At 35.4% G+C, this 18050-nt stretch overlaps 1 protein-coding gene across 2 annotated transcripts in view; it reads right to left on the bottom strand.

The window, feature by feature from the left end:
- Positions 1-2198: 2198 nt before the first annotated feature.
- Positions 2199-18050, bottom strand: part of LOC149278354 (histone-lysine N-methyltransferase PRDM16-like) — a 173192-nt gene continuing 157340 nt past the window's right edge. The window contains exons 9-16 of one of the 2 annotated variants that reach the window (XM_089502085.1): positions 17906-17993; positions 15218-15387; positions 13773-13850; positions 11467-11636; positions 9902-10076; positions 4777-5016; positions 3543-3717; positions 2199-2333 (exon numbers count right to left, since the gene is read on the bottom strand). In XM_089502085.1, the coding sequence (XP_089358211.1) occupies positions 2199-2333; positions 3543-3717; positions 4777-5016; positions 9902-10076; positions 11467-11636; positions 13773-13850; positions 15218-15387; positions 17906-17993 (1231 nt within the window). The remainder of the gene's footprint in view (positions 2334-3542; positions 3718-4776; positions 5017-9901; positions 10077-11466; positions 11637-13772; positions 13851-15217; positions 15388-17905; positions 17994-18050) is intronic. The other variant, XM_089502086.1, reaches the window with a different exon arrangement.

The raw sequence follows: 18050 nt of genomic DNA, 5'->3' as shown, positions 1-18050 counted from the left end.
TTTAGGATTAGGATAAAGAATGCTGGAGTGAGTTGTAGCCAAGTTCAGTTTACTGAATACCTGAGTTATTCTTTTTTTAATCAGATTACAATTAACTCTTGGCAATCTGGGGTTTAGCACGGGCTCGCACTGGTCATCTGGCACACCGGGCAAATGCTATGGGTGCCCGATGCTGCTGGATATGGCCGACCGTGGGCATAAAAATGTAGCCGGCGGCCAGGTGTAGCCGTCTGTCGGCTGCACCTACTTCATCAGTCTGCCGTTGGCCTTAAAGTGCCAGGTGAGCTCCAGTCCGACCTGGTTTAGCATACAGACCCTCCGTCTTCTGATATGAATTGTGAAGCTACTCATCAATAAACACACCTGTACACCACTAGTTTTTCCACCCCCCACATATTTACATATTTTTAACAAATTTCAACCAGGTGTCTAGTGCTTTTAATACAGTACTTACAGAGTGCTTTCAATTCTCGGGTATGCTTATAAATGAAACATCTCTATAATATATGGCACCTGCTGTGTGCGGAATCGGCTGTTTCAAAAAGCAACGTTACTGTGAACCATATACAAAAAAAATTAGACTTGATTTGTCTATTTTTTTTTTCCAAACAATAACAACAAATAAATACAATATTTTAAACATAATTAGAAAAAAAAATAAAATTAACAAGCACATGATTGTCTGGAAAACTGCAGCAAATAAACAGTTAAGGAAGTCTTTAAAACCGAAGATCATCACAGATTTATACAGCGCTCTGATGAAAACTGTGTGTGCTATTATGATGCTCAAAAGGGTCACGACCCAAATAACACCCAATTATTATTTTTTTTTTAAATTTTTTTGGCACATGAAAAAAATCCTAACACCGTTCAGAAACTATACAACAAACAACTGCGTTACTTTGTTTTGGTCCTTCACTAGTTTTTTGTTTTTTTTTCTTTAAAATAACATTAATTCTTCACAATAATGATTCCTAATGCAAAAATACTGTTATCGGAAAAAAAAAAAATTATAATGGTACAAACGACTGGGAAAGTACAGCATATATACATAAAAGGTACTTTTAATTTATTTATTTAAAATGAATTTTTTTGCATGCCCTACTGACACTGAAACACTTTAAGATTGAAAAATGGTAACCTTTTGAGGAGGAAAAAAGTAAAACCTTAAGGAATGCTTTTTTAGTAACATTTTTGAGAAAAAAAAATCAAAATAAATGGATGCAAAAAAAGCAGCTCGACGTAAATCCTGGTGAAAATGAGTTGAAAAATCATTGGAATTGAATTTCTGTATTTTTTGGTAAATATGCCTTTTGGGGTAAAACATTTTACAAAAATAAGAGTTTTTGTCTTTTTCTGTTATAATGTACTGTTTTATGTACTGAATATGGCTTTATATGTAATGTCAGGAATACACATTCTGTCTAATGCAGAATTTATTTTCAATTCAAATTGCGTTCTAGACAGAAACAGAATGACCGTAAATATAAATGTTCGAGGGTCTGTAGATGTTCTACCTGGTTCAATAGTTCTTGAAAAGCGGGTATATGGTGGCTTCATTCTGCTACAATTCCCTTAGCTTCCGGGCCTAACTCCGGGAGCCCCAATGTATGCTTATGTGATACATACCTAACCGCTGTTAAAATTAGTTTCTGACTTTACCTATTCTATCTCATTTCTATTATTAGGAAGGAGGAAAATCATATAAAACAAATGATACATAAATCACTGGTAATGGAATCAAGCCCCAAAAAGGGTTTTTGTACAGCACCACAAACATTTTAACCCACAACTTAATTAATGGAATTGGAATTTTGAAAAAAAGTCAGTAATTCCAGAATACTAGTGGTTTTAAACACATTTTGAAATTGAAAATCAAATATTTTACTTTTTAGTTATTTCTACTAACGCAATTAATAGAAGCTTACGATGTCCAGAATCTGTGTCTTTTTCTTAAAACTTGGACCTCTGTAAAGTTTTTTGTTTTTTTTTCTCTCTCGAAAGAATCAGCAGTGAATGGATAAGATAGATAACGGGAAACTTGCAGTAGATAAACAAGTATTGTCTCCAAGATCAAGTCGATCTCCTGATGCCATCAAAATCGTGTTCTGTTTTTTTATTCCGTTTTGTTTTTTTGCTATTGTCTCATAGGATGTCGGGACTGTAACATTTTAAATATTTTTTTTTCTGTGCATCCTTTACAAATGGTTCATAGGGTTAAAGGTCCCTGATTCTGAAGTAGCTCCAGCCATGTTCAACCAAGCGTCCAGGGAGTTGTGGGAAGGAGTGTGTAGAGAAGCATTTTCAGAAAGGGATAACATCATTGCATAAGCCTGTAAGGGAGATATAAAAAATTAGAAAAACACATAAAAATATAAAGCCCCTGGCTGAAAAAAAAAGATTAAAATGTACATATTAAATATTACAAAAAATATTTAAAACAGTTAAAAAAAATTAACTATAACAAACATGATACTCTCCGACAAGTTATAATATTATAAATAAATAAATTTAAAAAAATTCAAGGCAATTTAAGATAAATTCTCTCATCTCAAGGGATCAGAGCATGAAAATAATCCAATATATTTCACATATTATACAACAATTGTGTTTTGGTCCTTCACTTATTGCTTATATTAACTTTTGTTCTTCGCAATAACGAGCTCTAATGCAAAAATATTATTTAGAATTCAGTTTAAAAAATTCTCTTAAAATTCATAAAAAATGTTTTTAATATCTTTTAAAATTATTTTGCTCCTTGCACATGTAAGGAATGAGTAATCTATTGAAGATGACTGACTTTGACTCCAAAAGTCTCTATTTATCAACTCCTATTTAGAACTGTAGTAATGTTATGCAGTCCAGTTTATGGCATCAGTCACCAACAATTAGATTTATGGGACATTGCCGCGTGTGCGTTTTAGGAATAAAGATGTTATTGTATTACTGAACAACATATAGCATGGTCATCTGTTAGTACATCGAGCAAAAATTAGCAGACATGAAACAGAGACATGTGGATGGCTTATTTTGAAACAAAACACAAAATGAACTCATGTATCCAATGTCTTATTTCAACACCAAAGCTCTAAATTGTATTAGTTGGGAGTCACGAGTAAGCAAAGGTTGGCTGAGGAAAACCAGTCAATGCAGATCTGTCTCGTATTGTAAAACCTTCATAGGACACAAATGTTAAATTAAACAGGTAACAAGTCAAAGTTCATTAATTTGATAAACAAAAGTTTGTATTTTACATTTTTTAACTTCAAACAATAAAATGTCATTCAGGCATTAAAGATGTTTTGGTATTTTTTTTCAACATTTATGGCAAAAATTCATGTCGATTTGTGGCATATTGTAGTCATTTTTTCCCATTTTTCTTTTTTGAGAAATGTGGACAAATATTTGGTTTCATTTTTAAATGAGGGTTTGGTATTAATATTTTAACAGTATGCCAAGGAACGAATTTCTAATCCTATGATACACCTCAAGTTCTTATTTCAGAGCAAGCTAAATAAAATGTTTTAGTATTCTGTACCTACCTGGTTTTTAGCCTGCCTGTACAGAGATTCTTTTAATGCCTCAGAGTCTAAGGTTGAATTAAACACATCTTTTACTTCAAATGCATCCTCAGCAGTTTTTCGAAGGTCCAGCCCCTTCCCAAAATTCGGAATCTGCTCCATATCTAATAAGCCGGCATCGTCCTCCTCAATACACCTGTACCAATAATCAGGGGAGGGGGAGTTGGTTGACCTTTCATTAGGTTCTCTGGCCTTTTTGCAGGCTAGCCAAAAAGTTTTGTCTATCTTGGGGGGGCCAGCATGCACATGTAATGATTCCCAGTCAGTTGGTAGGACACATGCACAGAAAAAGACACCAACGCATTTGACACACATGTTACCGTTTAAGTGCAAGATGGATGGCTCTCAGACTTTGGCCAATTGAATGTCTCAAGGGCTACATCTCCCAATGTCGTGCGACAGCCATTGGCACAAACAGGGATCCTGAATTTTCTCCCCTTAAAAGTTGACTTTGTTCTATGGTAGAGCAAAGGGGAACCCTTCAACGCTCTCTCAGCTATTGCTATTGCCATTGGCTTGCTGTGCATTCTGGGAGATGTATTGCTATATCCAATAGAATATTTCAAATCTTCATCCCACTGGCACTTAAATGATTAAAATGAAAATGAAGCTGTGCATGAGAATGTACTTTGTGAAGAAATGGTCCACCGTTTTAAGTTCTAAATTTAAGAACTAAATTTTAAGTTCACATTTGTATCTAGATTTGTTTTGAAGAATTTAAGTCTTAGGTGCCCTACTCTTAATATAGCACTCTATGTGGAAATATATTAAATACAATTGTGTCCCTCAGTTTATTTTTATGTGTAAATTAAAATGTTCTTCATGTCTCCATTTCTCTAACAATTAAGATTTACTATGAAAAATATTGTGTTTTATATATATATATATATATATATATATATATATATATATATATATATATATATATATGGACAAATTTACCAAAAAAACTAAAATCTATATATTTCCTTTATATGAAACATCTTACTTCTGTAGTTTCAACGTGGGAATAAAAAACAGGCTGATTAGATTAAACTCAAGATATTCAGAACTGTTACTACTATTTTATAAACCTAAAGCTTCCTCTTGTACTTCCTCTTGTGTCAGTAGCAATGTAATGGCTGTGGAACAGAAATGAGTCATGGACATCAGGCATGGAGAAGACATGATAAGAAGAGATGGTTATATTATGTACCTTCTGGTGTGATCAAAGCTCATTGTAAGGGATGTGGGCTCCTCATCTTCCTCGTCCTCTTCATATGGTTCCTGTGTTTCCATGATTGGTGAGGCTGTTTCATCTTGTGACTTCCCAGTAAGACTTCCATCTTCATAGTCTTCTTCTAAGTCATCATCATCTTCCTCATCTACATCTTCTGTTTTCTGGTTCACTAGTCCACAACATTTAGAACTGCTATCAATATCTTGGATTTCTGTCCTATAATATAGAATATAGAGGTTAAATAAAAGGTCTGGTGAAACTAAAAATGCGCAAACCGAAGTTCATCTGTTACCACGACGTGGATTTATGGTGACATGAAAACTAAGGCGTTGATGGAGCTGAAAAATCTATTCATTCTATCTATCTATCTATCTATCTATCTATCTATATAATGTCGTTAACTTACAGTTAGTCAACATAATGTTATGAAATGAATTTAGAAATTCCAGTGCTTGATCCATTAATAATAGTTAATAGATTATTTAATGGTTTCATCTGCATCTCTTTGCCAATAATTCAAGTTTCCAATGAATTCAATTTCAGTTAATTATAAAATCTCTTCTGCTTATATAAATTCCATCTTTCATTTTGATTACATTTGTCTTCACAAATAAGTTTATGATAGCCAAGCGTAGAAAAAATAAAAACTGATAAAAAAGATAATAAACATATTTACATCGTGTATTTCCCAGATAGGATTTGCGTGGGGTACTTGTCTTGGGGTGTTGTGATCAAAAACCCAATATGAGTCTAACAATTCATTATGCCAGCCTACGATATATTCTCGTTATCAATCTTTATCTTCCAGCAGGAAAGTAAGAACGAGCCCTAGTTTCCTTCAGGAAATGCCAGAAGAAGTCTATTTCTTAAGTATGCAGCCTAATGCCTTCACACCCTCTTCCCTTTGACAAAAACTCTATAAAGATGTGATTAATGAGACAGGAACAAGCGAAAAAAAGAAAACAAAAAATGCATATTGTGAAAATCGAGAGTAGTTTTAGATAAACCCTGTATGTAGCTGGATTTATGATTTAAATGTGAATTGATTGTATTCTAGGCACCAACTACTTAACTAAAATGTTTTTTTTTAGCAAAACCAAGTACTTTAATTAGGTTTAATTCTGTGAGCTGATCCAGTCACAAAACTGTAAATTTTAACTTATTCCTTTAAAGATCATCTCTATCCATGAACAGAAACGATAGCAAAATGTAGCTAATCTCCATCTCTAGATATACTTTCTTACTGTTTAATATACAGACTGTACAAGCCTTTTTGTAATTTACAGTAAGAAGAAAAGTGTTCTAGACTGTCTAGAAATATATCTAGTTATTTAGGCTCAGGACCCGGAGTCCAGTGATGACCCCTCTACATAAAATATGCACAGATATATTTTATTCTGAATATCTGATACTGTATTCTATGTGTCTGAAATATAAAATTTTCTTCTACCTCTTGTAGCACGCAGAAAGATGGAAATTACTGATTCAGCGCAGTTAGCTTCCCGGCTAACAGATGGTTAAATATTCCATCTGTTTTGTAGTATAAACAATGCATGCTACAAAAATTGGTTGGCGATTACACGTCTCATGCTGTCAGCATCCCTGAATGCCATTTATCACCCGCCCCAGACAGACAGAAAACAAACGTCATTATGATAGCTTCTATTTGAAGCTGTCCTGGCGACATTTGCAATATGTGTGGGAATGTGGAGGGCACTACAAATGGTTTGTTTTCTTAAAGCACTAATGAGATTCCATTGGGAATAACCTGCAGATGGCTGGATTAACCCCGTATCTGCTGGATGACAAGATGTTTCATTTAAACTTTTTTTTTTAAACTGTAGGAGGCCTCCTGCTGTTAAATTTGTTAATACCAAAAAGTGCAGTGCATTGCTTAAATGGTTCACCACCTAAAGGGTTAAAGTAGGGTTGCACTCCTCAATGGGCACAAACAGACCTAGAAAACTCCTGTGTATCGTTGCTGGGAAAACAAGTAATTCAATGAATATGTAATAAAGATGCTGGTGCTCAAGATGTGATCTCCAAAAATATGGCCTCTTTGAAGCCCTCGAGGACTGGAGTTGTGCACCTTTAACCCTTGGTTAAAATGAAAATGTATGCTCATAATACATCATTATCAAAAACAACATGAATCAGCACAAGTGGTCATGTATGTAAACATACAACGGCATATATAGTTCATCTATTATGGAACCATTAAGGCACCTTTAAATTATATGAGACATCTATCAGACCTTTCACCCTAGGAGGGGCTGTCTATAAAAAAAATCACTATGATATAATTGATTTCAAGGAACTCCATAATATTGTATATTTAAAAAAAAAATCAAATCGAAGAATTCTGCATTATCTTTTTTCCCAAATGCAAAAGAAAAAAGAATTGTGATGAAAAATGCCAACACCCGAAATGTTTGCAAAAACAAGCGTCCCCTAGAATTCCCAGCAGGGAGAATGTGATCAAGAAACTAAAAACACAGCTCAGGAAGGCATGATTGAATTTAGAAAAAAAAAAAGGAGCCCCTTGTCTTATTAAAATGATTAATGGAATGCCCTTCTTCTGATATACCAGCCACTTAATTTCAGAGTAATGATGGTCTAGCTCCAGTCCCCATTCCAAACACAGACATTTTTATCCTTCACACTCAGTAAATCTCTTCCTATGGAATTAATGCTTAACGTGTGGTTTATCAAGCAGGTTTCTTGTGCTCTCTTATTCATCCATGTCAGGGTTAAGACTGTTTGTACTAATGCTGAATGCAAAGGCTGATTCCATTAGGTTTTTTTTCGTGATTTATGATCTCTGCATCACCTGGTTTTCTTTACTTAACTTTGCATACTGAGCCTCTTTAGAAACCCCCTTTAAATAGTAAAACAGCCCCCCCCCCCGATATTTGCAGTTTAGCACAATAGCGTAAAACAAACATTTAAAGGGATGTTGTTAAAGAAAAAAAACCACAAAAGGACAGAAAAGAAAAACTAAAGGTCATCAATTTTGGCTCAGTTAAGGTTTTCCAAAAAGCCACAGTCTAGAATGTCCCTTTTCATACTATCGGAATTTTTTATAACTATACATTTGACAAAAAAATGCCTATTATTGATGTAATAAGGGGTGCTACCAAATCCACTTTCTATCCCTGGGTTAAAACATTAAATTGTTCCTATAACTATAATAGTTTTAGATTAATGGCATTAATCTTAAAAGTTTTGGTTTACTGGATTAAGTTCTATTGTTAAAGTGCTACACGGACAAAGGTTTTTTTTCAGTTGTTATTTGAAGTCTTTATACTTCTGTAACAGTATCAGATTTGAATTTAGCTATAAATTCACCTATTTAAGACAAGCCAGCAGCAGATCAAAAAGTATAGGAACAGCAGCAGTCAAGACTTTTCCCTATTAACGGCTGCCAAAACACATCTGCCATTGATTAATTGTGTTGTATTCTGCGGGGACTCGACAGCACCATTTTCTAACCGATGGTAATTTTCAATTTATGTGCACAGAACAGATTTGAGTCCCTCCACGTTCACGTATATGTATAGTATTTTAATCTGGAATTCATCATCTGATTTTTCAAGCTATATGTTTTCAACTAATATTACGGCGTGTTCTCCAGTGACCCATATCTCTCAATTCGTTTTATAAACAAAATATTTTCATGGGATCAAGTTCTCCCCTTTTTGAACAGTATTTTATAACTTGTCCCATTATTTCCGGCAGGCTTACACCTCCGTGTCTTTACAGATCTCCGATTGTACCTTGCCTAGCATGAACCCTGGGTATTGTACCCATGGGAAACTGGTGACACAAGAGAGTGTCTAACAAGGATCAGGTGGTTTTAGGATAACTTTGTAGATGAAACACAAAGAGACTTATTACAGAGACACAGCTGCCCCTAAGATGTGTCTGATGTTGCTATACAATCTCCTTCCTTGCCTTAGTATCTACACACAGGTGCTTCTTGCTTCCCCTCCTGTGCCAATACCCTGACCCCTATCCCTCAGTATCTGCCTTCTAACTTCTGAACTTTGGCTTCCTTCCTTTGCATTTTTATTCCAGCTGCTTGCCCTAACTCTTGCACGATTTTGAGTTTGCTTCTGAATTCCCTTTGTTGGCACTTTATGAATGTATCCGCCATGATGCTTCCTGCTCCCTGGGTGGCATGTCTCCCATGGATGACCCTACAGTTAGAAGGCCAGGGGCGCCAGTTCAGAAGCCCGCTGAGTGCTCCACAGGGGCCTTCAGAGCATTTTCATAAAATAACTTTTGGCATGGGCCCTTTTGTTAATCTTTCTGTAAATGGGACTGAAACCCGGGCAGCCAAACCCCACCGCCATCTGCAAACTATTTGGAACTCTACATCCTATAATTGCATTAATAGAAGCAATTAAGAGGTCGGATTTGCAAACACAGCAGTCTTTGATCTTTAAAAATAATACATTTTTTTCAATATTATTTTGTCTTAATAAGATTATTTATGTTCTACACCTGGAAGTCAAAATTCAGTCTCAAGCCGAGAAAAGATTGTGTCATCTTATCAAAATTTTAGCTTTTAATAAAGATGTCAGGTTGCATTTAAAGCCAATTAAAAACAATAACAATTATAACGTATATTGTGTTATGTACCATTAAATGTATGCTCGTTCGATATCAGTAATAAAAAGGCTTATTCTTCTTAAAAATATATATATATCTGGAATTCTTCTTTGAGGGCACTCATTTTGTTAGGATTACATGGGACCTTTCAAGGTCATATTGCATTGAAAATAATGACTTTCGACTACAAAGCATTTTGTCAACCCAGCAAATCATTTACAGAATTCTAATTCTTAGGTTTGGTAGCCTGGCTACTATTTTCAATTTTATGGTATTTTCTGAACCTCCTAAAAAAAAAAACCCTGCATATTTAGTCATAGGAAGTTGTTTGTCTGAATCACCCACCTACCCAAAAATGGAATATAAAAACATAACAACATTTTGTTACAATGTGTCATTATTAGGACTGGATTTAACAATCCACTGTTTGGATCACCAGGGGGGAAATTACATAACATCTATATACATTGTTTTCTTTTTTTGTTACCTTTTTTCTCCTAGACTTGAAGTTTGATTCAGCTCGCTATTTGCAATAAAGTTTCGGATTTCCGAGAAATAAGAATCTTCTTTCTCGTCTAAAAGTGCATGGTTTTCAGATTCGGAATTGGGGGAGGAGACGCTGGTCCCACGGTGGTTCGTAATGACCCCGGAGTGCTGACTCACTAGACAGGAAATATGAAAGTGAAAAAAAAAAAGAGTCAAATATCACTCAAGTCACTCTTTTGGAAAATGAAGAATATTAGAAAAACAAACACATTTGTAAGCCATTGTTAAGTAAAGTGTGAGAAACAAGTAATTATATATTGTGAACAAAGTGTTACTTAAAATCTAATTAATTAAATCTAAATGGTTTTAGCCCATAATACAAGGGCCTGTCTTTATAGCAGCTAAATGATCTATTAAAGATTAAAATACCTTTACGGATGGCCATTCTGGGGCCTTCTCTACCCTTCTATGAAATATTAGTGTTCTTAAAGATTTACGGACAAGCTGGGATCTTTCAGCTTGATATATCTAATCCTGCCTTTGTTCATTGAAGAGGTTGGTGTGTGGCTCTATTATCGATATCGTTCTGGTCGATGGATGGAAACCTCCAGACATAGCCTCCAAGAGACCAGATGCCAAGTAGGGGTTGAGTGCCCTAATACATTTAGAGTTTTGGGGTTTTTTTTGTTCTTTGGAGACTAAACTCTTTGGAGACCAACTCTTAACAATAGTTGGTAGAAGACAACATATTGTTATACCAGATATGAAAAGGGCATTTTGCTAGATGCCGTAGAACACATTTACAAGTAATTCATCTCATGAAGGCTAATGGCAAAACATTTATGCCAACAGCAGCCAAATAAGAAATCAACAAGTATAATGTAGGTTCATCTTGGGTACACGTTCTGTTTCAGCAACAAGTGAAAAATGTATCTGATGTCGTGGGACCAAGAAAAAATAAAGGTTCAAGCCAATGACTCATTCAACAACCTCCCACAGTGATGGCAGTCCGCACATAAAAATTATTTACTGTTCAATGAGAATTATAAATTCTTTCACTCCCCAACCATCAAACGTGTGTCTTGTAGGATAGCCCCCACCCCACTCACTATCAAACCAATGATTAACTACAACTCCCATGATCCTTTAGTAGCATGCGAAAGGGGAAAATCATTGACTCTACGGTCCTCCAACAACTTGAGAGCCGCAGCTTTGTGTTTATTATCATTTTTTACAATAAAAGTTAATTTCCACCTGAGCCACTCCCCACAATCCCAACGTGAGACAGATCCTGGAAAACCATGGCTTCAAAGAGAAAAAAGTATTGCACTTAAAAAGGTTAAATAGTGCAAGCATTAGAAATATACATTGTACCATTGTTTTGAACCATTAAACAATTAAAAAAATAGTTTGGGCTTCAAACAGCAGTAGGAAGTATGTTTCTAATGCTACATTTTCTACAAATTGGGTTACTATAATTTCTTGTTTAGCTCAGATTTCACTTAACCATTTTTTTATTATTTTACATTTTTACTAAACCAGAATTCCCAAAAATCATTCCATTACCTGGAACATTTTCATGCTCGTGTTTTTTAAGGTGTCGGTCCAGGTTGGTCTGTTGCCCAAAACATCTGTTACAAAGGTGACATTTAAATGGTTTCTCTTTGTTGTGGATGTTCCGTACATGTCGTTGAAGATTGGAGGAAATGCTAAATGACCGGTCACAATATTTACATCTAGTAAAAAAAAAAAAAAAAAAGAGAAAACAGGTGTAAGTTACAACACGAAGGTCCTTAAAGCAAGTACAAAACCATCCCGGGGTCCCAGATGGTCAGTCTGGGCCTGGTATGAAGAATTCTTGCGTGTCAAAAGAATCATTACTGTTGTATTGCATCTTACATGGCTGGCCATACAGTGTTTGGGAATTTTAAATTACAACAATATGATAATTACACAGACACTACAATAAAAAAAAATAATAAATACAATTTTAAAAAGCCCCTCGCAAATTCCATTTCCTTTTTCTCCCCAAAAGCCAGCCTCTTGGTGCTGGTCTATTTGTTCTGTTGGTTGTAAAAATCTTTTTTGGATAAAAAAAAAACATGTAAAAATGTCCAAAGTTTAACATAAAGTAAGAAAGCTCTGATTCTAAACACTCTGACAGGTAAAGCAGCCAAAATCTTGTGTTTTCTTTAAGCAGGCACAGGGAACTGGGGCTTTAAACCTCACACTTCAGACGTGGTAACTTACACCACATAAATCCAAATAATGATTAATTAACATCAGTTTATTTAATCCACTTACCTCACTTATTACAGTCTAAAATTTTGTTTGCATTAATAGAGAAGCATATATATTTTTCTGTCACCCTTCAGTTTGCCGTAGAGATTAAAGTCATGTAGACAAACTAACCTTGGCTTTTTTTCTATGCATATAACCGAGGCTTAGAATTCCCTGCCTTGCCTAGTCAAAAAGTAGAAGTGAGAGGTGAGTTAAATGAAGCTTTTCCTTATTTTTTTTTCTTCCAGCTAAAATGTCTCAAAATATCTTGTGATTTTTTTCTTCATTTTTAAATTTTTTTTTTAGAAACCTGATGCGTCTGTAAGTAGCGCAAGATACTTTGACTATCCGCTAGATGGCGCCACAAAACTTTTTTTTTTTTGCAAAACTGCATTTTTCAACATTTTTAGAACGTCCCTTGCGTTGAGACCATCCATCTAAACAAGTCCTTGTGTACATTGGTGGGCATGTCTCATAAAGTTATGATTATCTATAATTTATCTTGCACTTATAAATATAGCATTTAGCGTTAGTTTATGTATAATTATATATTATTTTTAATAATATTCATCATTTTGCAGGACCCTTAAAAGTCCAAACTTGTTCAACTGGTCAAGATCCACTTCACTGAACGCATGAAAAGACTGCATTGGGCCCAAGTTCCAAACTACCGATATGTTTATTTTGTGTGTATATCTCGCCAAGTGTTCCGAGCTGGCAAAATGTAATGCATTAAAAAAAAAAAACAGAACAAGCGCAATTTTTTCTTAAATGTATAATCACTGACCTGAGTCTCACCAGATACAGCAGACGTTCACAAAACAAACTTTCAAAACAATTAGGCTGACAGTCACAGTTGTCAGAGAGAAAAAGAAATCAATGATAATTAAATTGTTCTATAAACATACCATCAGTTCCCTAGGGCGCTATTACAATGCTACATTCTCCAGAAGTCAATCTTATACTGCAGCGTTACACAAAACACACATCTTAAGAAAATAAATCACTTTCTTAGGTCGCTCGCTCTCCTTTTTTGGGCATATATTTAATAGATAGTCTGATAAACGCCAGGGGGTCCACATGTTTTAAAAAAAATATATATAAGAGGCTTCCAGGCAGGGCCCTGGTACATAAGGCCAGTGGCCGCTAAATGGCTTACTATGAAAGCTTTGGTACGGCAGATATGTGCATATAATATGAAAATATATCTAAAGATCTGAACATTCCAAAACTAGAATTGGAAACAATAATTCACTAAATGTACTGTAGATCAAAGCCCATCTCGATGGAAATAAATTTAATATATTCTACAATCAGGTTTATTTGATAGATGCTGTGCGTAGTGTTCAATCATTGCAGTAGTAGATAACTTGCATGTTAACATCTAGTCTCTAGGGGGCGCTGCAGAGCAAAAGAAAAAGTTGGTTTGCGATATACTTTTTAAGGCAAAAGTTTTAAAACTCCCAAAGCTATTATTATCCAAAAGCTTTTCATAATAACTCTTGGAACTTGGGTGTGTAATATATAAAAAAGCACAATAAGCTACAATAACAAATAGAGTAACCTAAGATTAATGTGCTCTAGAAACATACCTGTATGGTTGTTCTCCAGTGTGGGTCCTGAGATGTCGGGTCAGATTTGCTGATCGTGGAAATATTTTGCCACAGTACCTAGTAATAAAATACCATATAGTTAAGTAAGATAAACAGCTACTTGAGGTTTTGTGTGAGGGCATTTATTACATGGTGGCAAGTTCTGCGTGCAGAATGTTTAAAACAAAGTCGGTATCTGAAAACACATTAAGCAAAGTTACAGCATATAACAAATAAAAGAAAAAAAAATCCCCAAACACGGCTACAAAGACTGCTATTAAGACATCTTTCCAACATAGAGTGCTGTTGAAATATAAGTAGCTAGGGGGTGCCTCAAACATTATGGAACTGTCTGTTACCTATCCATTTACTAAAGAGCAGTGCTTGAGTACAACCACAGTGTTCTAGTGGCAAAGAATGAATATAGGTGGCCACCGATTTCTCTTCTCTTGCCTCCCAACAGACCTTGTATGTCCCGGAGCTCCAGACTATGGCATCACCAGCCAGATCCCTAATATCTCTAATATGGTGTAGAGCAGGAGAAGAGTGATCGCTAACAACCAGGTTCAACCTCGAGCCAGATGGAAGAGAAATTGGCAGTACGTCCTTGAACTGTTTGGGGTCCTAACCAGGTCCTTCTACCCTGTCAAGTACGACTTGGTTTGGCTCACCAACCAGCTCACCAAGCCAGGACAGTCATGAAGAAATGTTTAGGGCCCCTGGTGCCAGGTCTCCACTTCCTACAATTACACCAGCGCTCTCGGGAATTCTCGTCCACTTAATAAGCTCCTGTTCTTAAGTAATATGTCCTTAGACAACTTCATATACAGCCAGTACCTTTAAATTCTTATTCAATCTCCGTATTCAAATTTACAATTCTTTCAACAGTTGTTATATTGCAATCCCATGTCATATTTTTAATGTATTTCTCTAATTTTGTTTTTTAACTATACTTCAGGCAAAACCCATCAGTCATTCAGATGTCACATGTAATTTTAACCATAGGAGGGATTGCCGCTGTAACATTAATTCTGTCACACTGATAAAGTAAGTTGTGCTCTACGGTAAATAAATGGAATGTCTACGTTATACATTGTACCCAATTGTACCCAATTTCATAGCCCGTACCATACGGCCGGGTAAATGTTGTTAAAATATAGATTTTTAATAAAAAAACACGAACGTTAGTTAAGGTAAAGGTCAGTTCTTTAACCACACGCATGCAAAAAAGTTTGAGGCGTTCTGGTTTACTTGTTAGCGAGCATGTCTTACATGTCTTTTGTCTTACAATAATGCACAAAAGTCACAAAATAAACCAAAATACACTTTAGTTCCAACTCAGGCATTTGCAACTGAACATTTGTTGAAGACCACTTATAACAAGGTGACTTTTTCCATTTTAATATTTATAATGCTAAGGAGTATGGCTTGCCATTGAGATTTACCTGCAGGTGTAACGTTCCTTTCCTTTTCTTAAGATGGAATCTGATAGAGACGGTGGTGGGGAGCGAAAGTTAAAGGGATGGTGTGGGAGAGGTTGTAAAGAACTTCCTGTGTCTGCCTTCAAGTTAGCAAAGCTTTCCAACTTCTCTGTCATGGTTTCAATGGCTGACATCTAGAAAAATCAATAAAATATATAAAATAATATATACGCACATACGTAGTAATGCTAAGACCTCATTAGGAGAAGCTGCTGGATGAACACGGTATCTAGTCCAAAGAACACACACGCTTCATTGTTAATTGATGCCCATTAGAATGAGAACATTCTATCTGTGGAACCAAATGTACCAATAAACTGGACTGAGATCATGGTTATAGGTCGCCTGGTCCAAAGTAGTCCCAACTATTGTTTACTGATTTATATGGCGCCATTTTATTTTGCAGGGTCTTACAATGGACAAGCAAACCATAACAAGTAGTGCACCATATAAGAATGTGGACTTAAAAGACCAAAGATAAGGAGGGCCCTGACCAAAGGAGCTTACATTCTAGAAATTCTATTGAGCTACAAATAAAATGTATCAGTTGCTTCTGTGCCTCCATAAACGATGGCTCCTAATCATTTATCAAACCACTTCAATAAGGACATTAATAACAAGGTTAGTATCTGGGAGCACTTGTGATAAAGCAGCCTCTGCTGTTATAGCTAGCTGTAAACTGAAGTAGATTTTCACAGATTATATTGCGTTGGGGAGAGACTGGGAGAAAAAAAAGACAGAATTTGAATGGGCGCCAAGAAGGGAGTCAGAACATATTGAACAAGCGGAAAATAAGAGGAAACCATACATCAAATACTAGATGCTCTATTGTACAGTTAGGGCTGACCTTTTGCACGTTTACAATACATTAAACCAGACTCCAGGGAGAGCTGCAGCCAAGACATTGTTTTAACAGATATTATTATTAAAAAGCTGTTATAATTACCAAATATAAATTGTAGCAGGCTGGCAGCTGTTCATAAAACTCCCTTTTTAAATATAGTAATTAACTATTAAAAGGGTTTAAGTCAATGAATTTGCATTGAAAAAAGCTTACAGGCCTACGACCCCAAAACACATTTTTTATTGAAATACATTTATTGATTTAACCCCAAGTGACCGTTTCTAGGTCATTATGCAATGGGAGGGGTAAGATAAAAAAAAAAGGAGGAATAAAGAAAATAAATAAGTTACCTACAAGCTTTGGAAGTTCAAAGTACAGTTATACTGCAATTCCTGCTATATCCCCAATAGACCAGTAGGGGGTAGTAAATATAATATTTTATATTTTATGGTCTACAAAAACATGGCTCAGATATTATTTCTCATGAGAATAACATTGATTGAAAACTTATTTTCTTGGATGCAACAGCCCATTGCGTTAATACATTCTTACATAGCTTTGGCATCAATTTCAAAGCTTTTCTAAGCACAAAAAGTGAGATTTAAAACAAAACCGAGAATTCTGTCAAAATTATTATGTCATGGAGTAAAAAAAAAACAATTATTTTATACAACCTTTGCAGTATTCACATTATATTAAATAAAAGTTTAAAGTTAAATCACACCTCTTCTTTTAACATGCTGGGGGAAGCAATTTTTGTGCGCAATCTTGCGAGTCATGTACATGAAATTAGTCTAAAGAGCAAGTGCGCGTTTAAAATACTTCCCCCATCTACCAAAGAAAAAGTTGTAATTTCAGATGTTGCCAACGCCATCTCCATGGTACATCTCTGTGAAGCCAAGGTACACTAGGGGGCGCTCATGTATTCCATGTAATACATGAGCGCCCCCTAGTGTACCTTGGCTTGTGTTCAACACCTGGAGAGTGTTTTAAGGGTTGCAGCTGTGTTTTTCCATATATACAAAAGGAAAGTACCAATTCACTATTATTTTTATACTTTCCACTCCTCTTACTGGTTATCACACTATCTTTCATACCTACATCTCTGTGAAGTAAAGAAAATTCTCTCTTTTATTTGATAGATCTGTATTTTTTAGCTTGTTTTCCCTCGTTTGCCCTGACAGTAATTGCCCGCTGCCTTTAAAAGTGGCACTGTAGTGTTGGGTTTGCTCTATGGGTATTAAAAAGACCTCAGACTCTTCCTGAAGCCAGTCTGCTGCTATTAACTTCTCTGTGATATCAGATCCTTTACAAATAGATCTCTCTACTATTCTAAACCAGACAAACACAGGATGTTCCTGGCGGGCCTGATGCCATTATCCAGTCATCTAGAAGGAAAATCAGTGGAAGTTATTAACTAAACTTTTGTGGTAATCTAAAACAATGAGGGGGTTCTATGTATAGCAGTGAAATGAGCTAATATTCCATAGGTGGGAATAACATTCCACTTAAAAGCTCCAAAATATTTAATTGAAGTATAATGTTCAAACTTCTAAAATAGTTCGCAAAGTTCCAATGCACTTTGATGTTGCCCTTTGATATATTTAAATTCCGAGATAATTAACTGTAGTTCTACTTTAGTATATTAAACACACAATACAATAAAAAGAATAATACAAAAACAAATAATAATAATAAAAAAAATATATATATAATAACACCTTACTAAATAGTTTGACTAAAGGAATGATATGGGCAATACCCATCAGACCCCCACATAACTTTAATTGAAAGTAGAAAAGCCTTACCTGAGGATGAAAGAGTAAAGGTGAAGGTCTTAGGTACTTTTCCTTCATTGTTTCAACAGGATCTGTCACTTTCCGTTTTTCCACCCTGCTGGACAACAACATAGAGGGTTACATACACTTGTGAAAAAAAAGGAAAAGCCAAAAA

Source organism: Sceloporus occidentalis, unplaced genomic scaffold (genome assembly GCF_023333645.1).
Source record: "Sceloporus occidentalis isolate IW3139 unplaced genomic scaffold, rSceOcc1.0.p SCAF_193, whole genome shotgun sequence".
Taxonomy (NCBI): Eukaryota; Metazoa; Chordata; class Lepidosauria; order Squamata; family Phrynosomatidae; genus Sceloporus; species Sceloporus occidentalis.
The sequence above is the reverse complement of the archived record's forward strand: the minus strand, read 5'-3'. Positions and strand labels throughout refer to the sequence as shown.